A 12,966-nucleotide genomic window follows, 5' to 3' on the forward strand; every position below is an offset into this window, starting at 1 on the left:
AATGTCATTTGGCCTGAAGCAAGCATCATCACCTCATCCAAATGTCTCGGCAGTAAGTTTTCAAATTGTTTCATGACAACTGAATAGGACCTGGTCTGTTTGCTTTAGCTCCCCCTCCATTTGAACATCCCCCCACACCTGCACCGTATCCTGCACAACGACACAATGTCACTGCTGCGAGGCCAGCAGTCATTTCTGCATTTTGATAATGAGCACATCTGCAGCAGCGGTCACAAAATGCTCCACTGTGAGCAATTCATACACACTAACGTTGAGAATGAAGAATATAGTATATTTACCATTGGGTTTTGCGCCATATCCATTCGAAACACCAGCTCCTGCTCCATAACCTCAAAACAAATCAAAGAATCATAAATAATATGAATAGTAAGAATTTTGATACCCATGCAAAATGCACTTATCCATGAAACAAGTGTGTACAAGTATAGTGTACAGTTACCTTTTGTGTCTGTGCCAGAGGAGGGTCCAGCAACTGCATTATAACCTTAAACGGCAATGACAAAGTATCTGTGTTAAATATTCAAGTCAAGGTATTGAAGAAGCTAATACAGGAATACAAATATGTACTACAGACAATGTAAAGTTGTAGCTCCCTCCAATATTTCACTGTAACACTTAAAAGCTACCTCAAATCCTTTTAAATACCTTGTACATGCAGGTACAAGGTGAAATGTGTAGATACACATTTTAGTGTAAAAGTGCTACTAGGTCACTGGAACTGTGGTAAACATTTTGGCACATAGCTGTTCATAGTTATAAACATTACCAGTATTAAACTGTAAAACTCTCAGTTCGTACCAGGTCTGGGTATTTTTATCCATTGTCCATTTGGTACTCCTGATGGCCCACAGTCTAGAAAAGAACGTAAACGTATTATCAGGACAATTCGAGAGTTTGAAGCAAAACATACACAAGCAAACTTTGTGCAACTGTAATGCAATGTTAATTATGGTTAAATAGTGCCACAGTGAAACCATGAACAAAAACCACACAGTGTTTCTGCTACATCTGGATTCTTTTGGTGCCCTTACCTTCTAGAAGATTAGGCCGACCCAAATTACCTCCAATTTATAAAAGACTGCTAAAACCAGCATGCACACATGCTCACAATACTAACATGCTGATGACTGACAGGTATGAATTAATCAAAACTGTGAGCTAATGGTAATAAATGAAAAATTAAAGATCATTAAAGTTGTTACGGTTGTTGTCATCTTGAGGGGAGCATGAATGTCTGTACCAGATTTCAGGGACAGGACTTTAAAAGACAAATGTTTTTACCTGGTTTGGATGGTTTAGCGCCCTGTCCCTTGGTGATGGAAAGTCCTCTTCCATTCTCTGAAAATCAGAAGTACAGGCTGACAGATCAGTTGGAAATGATTCATGATGATACAAAAAAAAGATACAAAATCTTAACTTGCAACATAACACCAATGGTAATTTACCGGTATATAAAAAGTATGTTAAACATGCACTGTATGCACCAAACGTAAGAACCACACAACAAAGAGATACACTTCACACTCTTAATCTAGATGGACATATTGAGAATTGGTTAATTCTCAGACTGGTACAAATGTCAAAGGAATAGCTCCAACATTTTGGGAAATATTGCTTATTGTGCTTATTTGCTTTTTTGCTGACCTGCATAGGAAGATCTCATGTCTAGTCTGACACTGCTAGACATGAGCAGTGTCAGACTAGACACTGAGTCTTCAGACACTGAACACGTGTAGTGTTCACCTCACTAACACGTTGCATTTCATTTGTTTCATCTATAGTAATTTTTCAAGTTGTAAAAAGGACAAGTTTTGGTTTTACAGGCCTGGCAAAGTGTTTCCCCTTGTTTCTAAGGTGAGAGCAGTAAAATCTATCTAACTCTTGGCAAAAAGGTCATTTCCCAAAATGTTTCTTTAAAAGTGACATTTAAAACATGACAAAGTTGGGTGAAGGTTTTAACAACCCATGTGGACACAAACTATTGGCAAATTTCCAAGATAACTGAAGAAAACATGCAACTCAGAAACAAAACTGTAATTACAGAAACATCAAAAGAAATATAACCATGAGCACCGGCTAGGATTCACTCTCAAGATAATACTTCTGTGCATTATATCTGCGAAATTAAAGACAGTCTGTAAATACTGATATTCAGAAGTTATTTAGATCGTCAACATTTTGTGGGTGAATTAGACTGAATCCTAGCCATTAAAAACAAAAATCCTGCAGTGTAAGATACATAATCATCATGTTCACAATTCTGCAACACATAGTTAGGACAAACACAGGCTTGAGTCATCATTTATACATGCAACACAACACTAGACACACCCTGATCAAGATTTAGTTTACCAGTTGCTCCAGTTTCTCCTGCAGGGAGGCCTTTGACCCCGAGTCTGTCAGGTCCTGCCTCAGGTTGACTTTTGATGTTTGCTTCCTCTGGTGCAATCTCAGACACACCCACAGCTAGTGCTTCTTCAGGGGTGATGCTCCCTGTGCTTTTAGCTGCCGCTATTTCAGGACCAGTTTTGGTTGTAAGGGGTTTGGTGCTTTCGGGGGCTACATCCCCTTCACTGGTACTGTCTACCTCAAAAGGAACATCTGCCTCTGCACCTTTTTGCTCAGGCACAGCACTTCCAGTCATATAACCTGGAGGCCACACAATTCGTCAATATTTACTATACACATATTATTTTGCAAATCACTACTGCTAATGTCACCACACAGTAACAACACATAGAAAAACAACATGAAGGGCCTCCAAATTAAATGACATTTTCTCTCAGACTCAACATTTTAGTACAAGTACATATTGTATGTATACAGACAAACCACGGACTACAAATACAAATACAAAGACGCATTAGTTATTCTCATTACTCAACACTCCATGTTGCAGATTTCACAGAACCTTTCTGATTGGACAGTTTGACTTCCTCTGACTGGATGGTCAGTGGGCAACATGCTGACTGGCCAGACACAAAATATTTCAACAGCTGCACTGCAATTTTTTTTCCACATTATAACACAAAGTGCTGTGTGAAATTCCTCTCTTCTATGATTAAACTCATAGAACCTACTTGTTTAATAAAACATAAATACATTCTACAGCTCTATCTAACAAAGCAGATTATCTACAGGGCGCTTCTTTAGGGGGGCAATCAACTAAAGTATTGTCAATTCAAGAGTGTCTTACCATTTGATTTTGTTGTAGAGGACAAGGTGAAACAACCTAAGTTCCTATTCTTACTTTAAGTTACTTTATAGGTTTGTCTAAAAACACTAACACCCTAATCTTTTTTCCTGCTGCAGAAGTACAATACAGATTCACGTTTAGGGCACTTGCCTTGAGGCAGAACTGCTGCCGGCTCTGGTGCTGGGTTAATTTGGGCTGGTTCAGGTGTGGGCTCAGGTGCAGGGTTTGGTTCTTCAGGGGCTGCTGGTGCTGGTTCTGGTATAGCCTGAGGGATTAGTGGTGTCTGCTTGTAGCTTGTTGTTTGTGGCACGGGCGAAGGCAGCTTGTGATATTTCTCATGTGTCACCATAACGAGGATACCACTTGTTGGCTCAGGGGCAACCGGTGCTGCACCTTGAGTTGTCGCTTGTTGAGGTGTAACACCCTGCTCTGGTGCTGCACTTGGCTGCTCAGGGGAGAGAACTTGACCTTTTAGGCCCTTTCCATTGAACGCACCTACAGCTTTTGCACTCTTCCCGTTTGGCATCATACCGTAGCCTGAGGATCAAACAGAAATATGTGGGTGAACATTTTAATTAAAACCACTTGTAGCACAACGAGATAAATCTAGCACAAGACCACCGTAGCCTGTCAAACACAACATTTTCATAAATTCCTGTATGCAATAAGCACTGCTTAGACTGAGAACATGTGATTTGCAGATTCATGCAAAAACTGAGACAAAATGGTACATATTCAGTTTTATCTTTGGATGCTTTTGCTGGCTCAAAACATCATTATTCCCTCCCCTTTTGTTCCTGAGGGAGGTTCAGGTTGGCTATCACAAACACTGCATGTTTTATTGTGAGAATTCTTACCAGTTCCAAGTGTTTCAGTTCCTTCACTGGGTGATACTGCTCCAACTCCTTTGGTAAATTGAGGTTTTGAGTCTTTGCTTGTCCCTCTGTATCCTGTCAACAATGTTTTATAACTATAACTGACATTGTGGAGTATAGAATATCAATAAACTAACCATCATGATAGCCTCAAAAGATTAACTTTGACACAAATTGAACTCAGAGCTTATTAATGAATAACTCTCTCCAAAATAAATTTGACATAGAATGGCTGGAACTTGAACTGACTTTACCTCCATATCCGCCGAGTGCAGCACCATTTCTAACTGCATGACCTTGACAAGAAATGCAGAATAATGAGTTAGCAAGGCTGGTAAAATGGAAAAGAAAGAAAGAAATTCAGAAAGTAATAAAGTGGCATACAGTACATGTTTAATATGCATTTTCTTTTATGTATGTATTTATTATGTCATGATTATTATTCACAATTATTTCACCAAATCTTCAGCCATGATTTTTCCTCATTAAAATCAACTCACAATATAGAAAATAAAGACGTGTATTGCATTTCAGTATTTATAGCACACAGCAGCAGAGGTCTGCCAAGACTAACCACAAAGCAAGTAATTAGTTTTGATGAAGAGGTGCAGAGAACCCCTTCATTAAAACTTTTTATTTTTTGATGAAAACATACTGCATACTCAATATCAAAATTAAAAACAATCAACCGTCCAATCAAAGCTTAGGGGTGGAACCATCCTTTTAAAATATACGCTCCTAAATTTAACTATGATACAATAAATACACACATGAACAGGAAAAACATCAAACAATGTGAATTTCTTTGTTTGACATGTTTTAATTTAGGCATTTTAAATCTTCATATTTCAGAATAATAAACTACATGTTTAGAGTAACAGTATAGAGTAAATTGTGCATTTTATAACAGTTACCATTTGGTTTGGTTCCATGGCCTTTGGGAAGACCAGCTCCAGTACCAGGTGCAGCTCCATAACCTTGGGTCAAACATAACATTACATGAATATACCACCCCATTGAAACAGACAGGACATTTTTCTGCATGAGGAACATTTGAAGCACCTTAATGCTAAATATGTTCCCTTACCATTGGGTTTGGTTCCATGTGCAGTAGGAACAGCTCCTTTTCCATTAGCTTCAGAGTAAAGAAATTATTACAAAACATCCACATCATGTGTTTACAACTACATTTTGTGACACGTCTACAACACCAGCATTACCTGGTTGAGGTCTCACTGCACCTCCTTTGATGGCTCCATATCCTTCATGAAAACAAATCAATATTTAGATATCATAAAAATAAATTTTGAAACATAAATGGATCTGAAATAAAGAACTGATGGTCTTACCATTGGGTTTGGCTCCATACCTATTTGGAACATTTCCGTACCCTGAAAAAAAAACAAAACAAAACTAATAACTTTGTTTGTGCTTTGTAAGTAGAGATCAACAGATTATCTGATTTGACCTGAAGTTATTATTTCTCACAATTATCTTATTATTTTTCGATCTGGGAACTTGTAACCATTCCCTCAAAATTATGTAAAATATATAACAAATCTCTGCAAGATTTTGATATTGCTTCAGATATTATAAACATTATTATTATATTATTCAAATATTATAAATATATTCAAATGTATAAATAATCATAAAAAACAAAGCTGTCTGTTGCTCACCTGGCTAACAATCTTGTCAGAGAGAGAGATAGAAAGTTAATACTTTACTACAGATCTACAGATATATATAATTGTGAATGCACATTTACCTGGTTTTTCTGGCTTGGTGGCTCCACCACTTGGGTATCCATAACCTTAACAGTTTCACAAACAGCAAGAATAATTAATCTCATACTGTAAAGTGAATGAGAATATATTTCTTGCATGCTGACCCACCATTTCGCAAGGCTACTACATATACTTTACACTTTAGAATACAGTAAGTTTAGATTATTTTAACAGTAGCCGGCAAATCAGTTAGTGTATGTGATGTATAGAAATTAGTTTTACCATTAGTTATAGCACCTTGTCCATTGGCTACACCAGCTGCAGCACCATAGCCTGAAATCATCATTATTATTATTGTTGTTGTTGTTGCAAAAATATAAAGATAACCTTCTTTGTGCATACATAATTTTCACTTGTCACTAGAGACAATCCTACCTTGCTTTGGTCCCTTCATCCCCCCATTTCCATATCGAGGTCCCAGACCCAAACCAGCACTGCCATAACCACCAGTGTAGCCTATAAACACACACACACACATATATAGATCAAGAAATAGTATTCAAGCTTTGCTCACCATCCCATATGTCAACAGGGACTGACTTGTGTATGACTCACCTCCCATGGGTTGAGCTCCATAGCCATTATAACCATTGCTGCCATATGCTGGAAGAAAAAATAAAGGCATTGTCACTGGTGTTTTATGGGGTGGCCTCAGTACTGCTTTATGGCCTTCACTCACCTTGGGTCTTTTGATTCCTAGCAAGCTGAGGTACTCCCAGACCTCTGACAGCTCCCATACCTGTACCTGGACCTTTAGCCACAGAAATACACGTGTATCAGTTTTGTTTAAGAGTAAAAAAAAAAAAAATATGGTCACCTGGACAACAAGACGGTACAAGATGAATTACCTGCCCCATATGGTGGTTGGCCATATCCTTTCACAGGTTTACCTCCAGCTCCACCTTGTCCTGTTGAATACAGACTTACTTAAGTTACATAAAGAAAACAGACAGACACGCCAAAGTAACCACTTTTCATCACTTACCATTTGGTCGGCCCCAGTTACCACCAGCTGCAGCTCCTTTACATAAAGAATAATTGTTATATCCACAGGTGTAATATCATTTACATTTTAAAGTTTAAATGTGTGTTTTAAAGTTCAGTTCTTCCAGACATTACCATTTGTTTTAGCCCCATTTCCATTAGATACACCAGATCCAGCACCGTAGCCTAACAAAAACAGGTTATTTAGTCTACATACAGTGCAGCAGGTACTGGAACCGACTACATGTGGCAGATACAACAAGATCAGTTTAAGGTCCCATAAAATTGACTAATTAACAACCATTTGAAGCACACTTTCATCATACACAGCCAGATTGTATTATTCATCATTATAATCACAACAAACACCACACACCAACCCACCTTTTCCTTTTGTTCCAAGTCCATTGTATGCAGCAGCTGTTGCAGGATTCCCTACAAATAGGTACAACTTAGAAAAGTGTTTCATCTCTACAGAGAATAATTTCAACAGTTAAAAGGCAAATACAGATAAAAAAACATTGGTTTTAAAATTGAACATGTACGCGTATCCAATTTTCTCATCACATTGTTACATCTAAAATACCATTGCCTTTAGTTCCTTGTCTGCCGTATCCGCCAGCTTGTGCGCTGTAGCCTGCCAAATAAAGAATGTTTTAATAGATCAGTGCTGTTCAGTGTACGTGTGTGTGTGTTTATGTGGCTTCAATGAGAAATTTTTCTTACCGTTGCCTTTCATTTGCTGTCCATTGGTTGGGCCAGCTTGAACACCATATCCTGAAGCAAAGATTATAGCAAATAATGATTACATTAAATTAGAATTATTTGCTATTACACCCTCAACACCCTCAATTGGGTAGGATTTAGTGCCATCTCATGGTGGGGTTGCAGATTGCAACCAACTGAACACCCCTCATTTTACCCTCTCTTTCCCATCATGCAGTGGACCCTTTGGTGGCCACTAAAAACAAACACTCTCCACACATGCAGTCAATAAGCAGAAGTTTTGTAACAGTGCTGTAGAAACTGCCCTACCTTTGCCTTTGGTTCCAGGCCCATTTTGTCCAACTGCAGCACCATTACCTACAAATAGGCACAGCCCAAAAACGTTTTCAACCTTTTGAAAAGTATAAAGCAAAACTGGCTAATAAATGCCTTTATGAAATAACAAATCAGTTGGCCATAACAGGTAAATGATATCCAACATTTTTGTAGCTTTTTGTTTGAAGCAAATAATTGAAAGGCAAAGAGAATTGGCACTGGTCACTCACCATTGGGTTTAACTCCATTCCCACCTTGAACACCAGCTGTAGCACCATAACCTAAAAGACAGTTAGAGAAAAAAACACCCTTAGACGCATTTGCTATGTACAGTTTTAGAAATGTAAAATGACCTCAAATAGATTCCCAACATTAATTTAGTTAAGTTAATGTCATGTACACATGGCAGACTGCCTGTCTTTATAAACTGATTTAAACTACGGACTTACCATTCAAGTGGCCTCCATTTCCATTTGGTGCTACAGCAGCTGGAGCCCCATAACCTGCTTATTAAAAACAATGAGTGAGCATCTGGTACATGATTTCTCAAATGATCATGACCTTTTATGGCACCCACCCAAAATGGCTTATAAAAATCATGATATATTTCATCTTACTGACCTGGTACATCATCACATCTAAAATATCATTACCTTTAGTTCCTTGACCGCCATATCCACCAGCTTGTGTGCCGTAACCTGCCACATAAAGAACATTTACTCACTCAACAGTGTTGTTATTGCTCAGTATTGAGAGAGTATGTATGTGTCCTCAATGAGAAGCAGTGATTCTTACCATTGCCCTTCATCTGTTGTCCATTTGTCGAGCTGCTTTGCACTCCATATCCTCCACAAATACATTACATCAAATAATCATAAAAACAATCTTTAAGTTAATGTAGAATTATGTAACATGTCCTATTAAATTTCGCATTATGCAAAACAGCTGGATTTCAACCTAGAATAGATTAGAAAGTATGCACAATGAGATCTGACTTAATTTGCAAACTATTTCTTAAAGCTAAAAAAGGTCCAAAAATCAAGATGGGAAGACATAAGCAACAGATTCTGCATAGTTCTTATACCTTTAAAGTAAGGATTTTAATGGAGTGAACACAAGTACATGGCAAACTTACCTTTCGTCCCTCCTCCTTTGGTCACACCAGCAGCTGCACCGTAGCCTTGAATAGATTAGATACACAGTGAGAAGAAGTTGTGCGCATTTACAATAAACTCTAAATCTGCACCTGATGACATTTACCATAAATTTATTTCTCCATTTGAACTTAAAACACCAACCAAGGAATATTATTTCTAAAAATCAGATCAATCCCTCCTGCAGGGTCTGTAATCACCCACCTAATCCTTTTGTGGGGTATCCACCATATCCATTTTGTACACCCAGAGTCTGACCCACACCTTGGAAAATAAATTATATATATTAATGACAAAATATTCTCTGGAACAAGGGATTTCACGGCTGGATAAATTTGCTGTTAACTTACCTTTTGATGGCATCAGCAATCTCCCTACACCTCCACCGGTCTGAGGTTTCTTTCCTGCAAAAATCACCATGACAGCTGTTAACAAAAGCTTAAGAGAAATCCTACAATGTTCTATTTTCAAGACAAAAAGTGTACAGATTGTGATAGATTTACCATTAGGTTGTGGCCCCTGTCCATTTGGTCTGCCGGATACAACACCATAACCTTAAAAACAGTACACTTAATGTAAAATTAATGTCAAGTTACTGCCATTTACTATTTATGACTGTTAAACAACAACAGGTACATTGAGCCTCACTCTGTAGAGCAGGAATAATGCCTTGTGCCGTTGTGGCAAAAAAGGGAAAAGGGAACAAAACAATTTTAAAGTTGTCACAAAAAAGAAACATTCATAATTTAAATATGCCAGAAATAATTGTTAGTTTGCCCATATTCATATTTTAATCAGTTTTCCCTGGTGAGATTTTAGAGCCAGTTTAGATAAAGAAGATAAAAAGAAGATCAGAAGATAAAAAAAAGTTGTCAGTATAACCAAGAAACTTACCGCTATAACCTGTTATTGATTCTGGTAAATTACTTCTTCAGAAAATGAAAATACTGTTTGGTGGAAGATTATGTACAGAGCAGGAGAGACGGGAGAGAGTTGTTTATGTTTTGATTAATTCTAATTTGGAATCTTGCCATTGGGATAAAATATTATGGTGCCCATCAGTAGCTACTGAGCTGCCATCTGCATGAGCCTGACTAATTTGTTCAGTAACACTGATAATCACTTATTTAGAAGCTCTATATTCAAAATTCGAGGCTCAGTACTTGTGCTTTGTGTCAAAACAGCAAAATACATGGCAAGAAAAACTGAAAGTTTTTCCTTTTCTAATTTGTGTTATGTTTCTGTACACATATCGACATGTATAGTACACATATTTGATTGTTCTTCTTCAGGTGTTTCTATTAAGTGTATTGCAGCAAAGCAGTTATGTTTCACCGGAGGGAGGGATTTCTTTATTCATTTATTCCTTTATTTATTTTTGAGAGAAGGGTCCAAAGAAAATAAGAGATAACACTCAGGAAGGTATTGATTTTTTAAAAAGTGAAACATAAGTTTAAATTTCAGCCCCCCTCACTCCCCCTGTATCCCACCCACCCCACCCCACCCCAATGCTTTTCATACAGTCCCTAAATTAGAATGATACATTCAGTTTTTAAAAATTAACTGCAGTCTCCTGGTGAGTCGGTACTCTGACGAACAGCAAGCCTATACTCTGAAGTCAATACAGAAGTCAATGGAGTGACTGTGTACAAGCAGTAAAACTATTCTCTTCCCTTCTCACAGATGGATGTTAAATTTAGACTACTGCTGCCACCGAAGCCAAGCTGCCTTTGATTTCACAAAGTGAGACTGCTGGTAAAGAGAAAAGAATATATAGTTGCTTCTCATCATTACAAGGAAACTTGTAGCTGTACAGCGAGCGTTGCTAAGATTTCAGTTTAACATGATCGTTTGAAATTTGACAGGCAAACCCGAGCACTTTAAAGACATCTGTCTCATCTCTTTTTCATCTTTTCACCAGACTGGAGCAAGCAGTCTTTCAAGCAGGATTTCAACACAGTTTGGCAGAACTCGTGGAAGAATGCAAAACAACAATATGCAGAATACACAAAATAGAGTTTGCTCTGTGAAACCACTAATAGTCTGCAATTTTGTCAGGGAGCAGTGTAATAATTTCTCTGTGGTTTCTATTCAAATTATTTATCTTAAATTTTGTCCCTTTTATTTCAAATTACAATCTGTTATCAAAGTAAGCATGTTTTAAGTTTAGGTCTCAAAGAACGCAAAATGCAACATGTTAAACACGCAAAGAGCTGTGAATTAAAAAAAAAGAGGGATCTAGTATAAAAATGGTGCATATTGTAGTACAGAGCTGATTCAGATGTTGCCGTTTAACACAGTGGAAACATTCTTTATAATTGACTTCAGAAACACATACTGTCCTGTAGCTGGTGAAGAAAGGATTTTCTCACTATGATAGTGTTATGAAATCAAATGCAACGTCAAATAGCAACTTTAAAAAAACGCTTACAAAGGCCACTTTGTGGTTCTAAAAAGTGAGGATTTGCTCAACATACTAGACATGGACATACTTTAACTTTCAATACCTTAAATACCTTTGCTTGATTATACTTTTATACTCTCATACAGGACTTTTAATTGCAGTAACCACATTTTCACAGTTTACCACTATTACTTTTACTTAAGAAAATGATCTGGATACTTCCTCTACCTCTGATTATTTTCGATATAACCAATTCTCAGCATGGGCTTTCACCTCTGCACTTCACTTACCCCCTGTGTGTGCCAGCTGCACCAGCCAAAGGATCATGGCACTCTGAAGCAGTAGCTGTCCCAACATGGTGGACCTGGAGGAAAGAGCCTAAAATGTTTTAGACCCAGCAAGAGAATGAGAAAAGTAAAGCAGATGATCTGGAGTGGGGAACATACCCTGATCGTCAGGGGCTAATATACACTCTTGTCTGAGGCGCCCCTCCTTCTGCTTTTAGGTGTTCCTGTTCTCCAGATACCCCCTCCTCTTGCTGGGAGAAACACCCGAGGTGTACACACACTAACTAAATAATTGGTCACTTAAAGTACATTAACACTTAACAGAGATAGTTGAGCAAAGAGAGGGAGCTCACCAGATTGGTAATGGCTGATGATGACCTCTGGAAGGTGCACCATCATGACTGCTTGAGATGTTTTTATAGACCAACATAGAATTAGTTTCTCATAATTTCCTGAATGTATATATCCTCACAGCACACTAATCTGTTTTGGATCAAAATGTTGACTTTGATGACAGTGGCACAAAGCACAAAGAAAATGTCTGTCCCTAGAAATAGTGCACTTTGTCACTGAATTGTGGCAGTTTGTTAAATGAACTGTAGTCATGAAGATGATGACAGAAGTTACTTTCATATTGGAGTATCAAACACACGGCAAAAAACCAAAACTGAACAGGGAATGAGACTCATCTAAACTGTCCAACCATTTGAATATATGCACTACAGACAGACAGGCATGCTAATCTTAACACTTGCAGACAAATCATTTAATATCATTACCTCAGTGAGAAAATCTGACCTAGCTGAAACAGCTTAGACCAATATTTGGCTTTAAGAGCAATTTTTGGAGGCACTTGGATACAGTTTATATAAACGTTTCTATAGACTGAAATAAATATACTTTATAGCCACAGTTTAAAGAGAGGGACGATGGAAACCAAGAGTGAGCTTCATCCCGTTCCTCACTCTTTTAGTCCATGTCTCCATGGTCCCAAACCGCACACATATACACAGTCGCTGAGTCAGAATGGCCCCTTGCATATTTAAAGAAAAAAGTGAGTAAAACGAGAAAGATATCTCACCTTTCACATAGATTCCTCACTTTAAGTCCAAATCCTCTTCTTATGGGGTCAAGGAGAGGTTAATGTCTCACCCCACAGCCCACACAGACCTCTCACATACTTGGCTTCTCTACACTCTCACCATCTCTGCTGCCTC

General features: G+C 37.9%; 2 protein-coding genes across 2 annotated transcripts; both read right to left on the reverse strand.

The window, feature by feature from the left end:
- Positions 1 to 1,773: 1,773 nt before the first annotated feature.
- Positions 1,774 to 6,504, reverse strand: LOC124053103 (translation initiation factor IF-2-like). Its single transcript, XM_046378067.1, has 10 exons — positions 6,435 to 6,504; positions 6,255 to 6,335; positions 5,861 to 5,905; positions 5,442 to 5,483; positions 5,313 to 5,354; positions 5,180 to 5,227; positions 5,007 to 5,069; positions 4,347 to 4,388; positions 4,075 to 4,167; positions 1,774 to 3,754 (listed from the first exon to the last, which is right to left on the reverse strand). The coding sequence occupies exons 1-10, from the start codon at positions 6,502 to 6,504 to the stop codon at positions 3,312 to 3,314; spliced, it is 969 nt and encodes a 322-aa protein (XP_046234023.1). The 3' UTR covers positions 1,774 to 3,311.
- Positions 6,444 to 12,123, reverse strand: LOC124053105 (glycine-rich cell wall structural protein 2-like). The gene is made up of 17 exons (XM_046378068.1): positions 11,753 to 12,123; positions 9,562 to 9,612; positions 9,409 to 9,462; positions 9,263 to 9,322; positions 9,040 to 9,084; positions 8,700 to 8,750; positions 8,558 to 8,602; positions 8,354 to 8,407; positions 8,135 to 8,185; positions 7,899 to 7,946; positions 7,590 to 7,640; positions 7,450 to 7,500; positions 7,248 to 7,298; positions 6,999 to 7,049; positions 6,865 to 6,900; positions 6,728 to 6,787; positions 6,444 to 6,630 (listed from the first exon to the last, which is right to left on the reverse strand). The coding sequence occupies exons 1-17, from the start codon at positions 11,817 to 11,819 to the stop codon at positions 6,551 to 6,553; spliced, it is 906 nt and encodes a 301-aa protein (XP_046234024.1). The 5' UTR covers positions 11,820 to 12,123; the 3' UTR covers positions 6,444 to 6,550.
- Between the last annotated feature and the right edge of the window lie 843 nt (positions 12,124 to 12,966).

The sequence above is a fragment of the Scatophagus argus genome, chromosome 21 (assembly GCF_020382885.2).
Source record: "Scatophagus argus isolate fScaArg1 chromosome 21, fScaArg1.pri, whole genome shotgun sequence".
Classification (NCBI taxonomy): Eukaryota; Metazoa; Chordata; class Actinopteri; family Scatophagidae; genus Scatophagus; species Scatophagus argus.

What these genes read in the sequence shown, in the direction of transcription:
- LOC124053103 (XM_046378067.1), bottom strand. Translation starts at nt 6,504, where the DNA reads ATGCCTTTATTTTTTCTTCCAGCATATGGCAGCAATGGTTATAATGGC. An exon ending in TGCAGTGAGACCTCAACCAG is followed by an intron (nt 5,228 to 5,312) that starts GTAATGCTGGTG and finishes TTTACTCTGAAG; the next exon opens with CTAATGGAAAAGGAGCTGTT. An exon ending in ACATGGAACCAAACCCAATG is followed by an intron (nt 5,070 to 5,179) that starts GTAAGGGAACAT and finishes GTTTGACCCAAG; the next exon opens with GTTATGGAGCTGCACCTGGT.
- LOC124053105 (XM_046378068.1), bottom strand. Translation starts at nt 11,819, where the DNA reads ATGTTGGGACAGCTACTGCTTCAGAGTGCCATGATCCTTTGGCTGGTG. An exon ending in ATTGCTGATGCCATCAAAAG is followed by an intron (nt 9,323 to 9,408) that starts GTAAGTTAACAG and finishes TTATTTTCCAAG; the next exon opens with GTGTGGGTCAGACTCTGGGT. An exon ending in GAATGGAGTTAAACCCAATG is followed by an intron (nt 7,947 to 8,134) that starts GTGAGTGACCAG and finishes GCCTATTTGTAG; the next exon opens with GTAATGGTGCTGCAGTTGGA.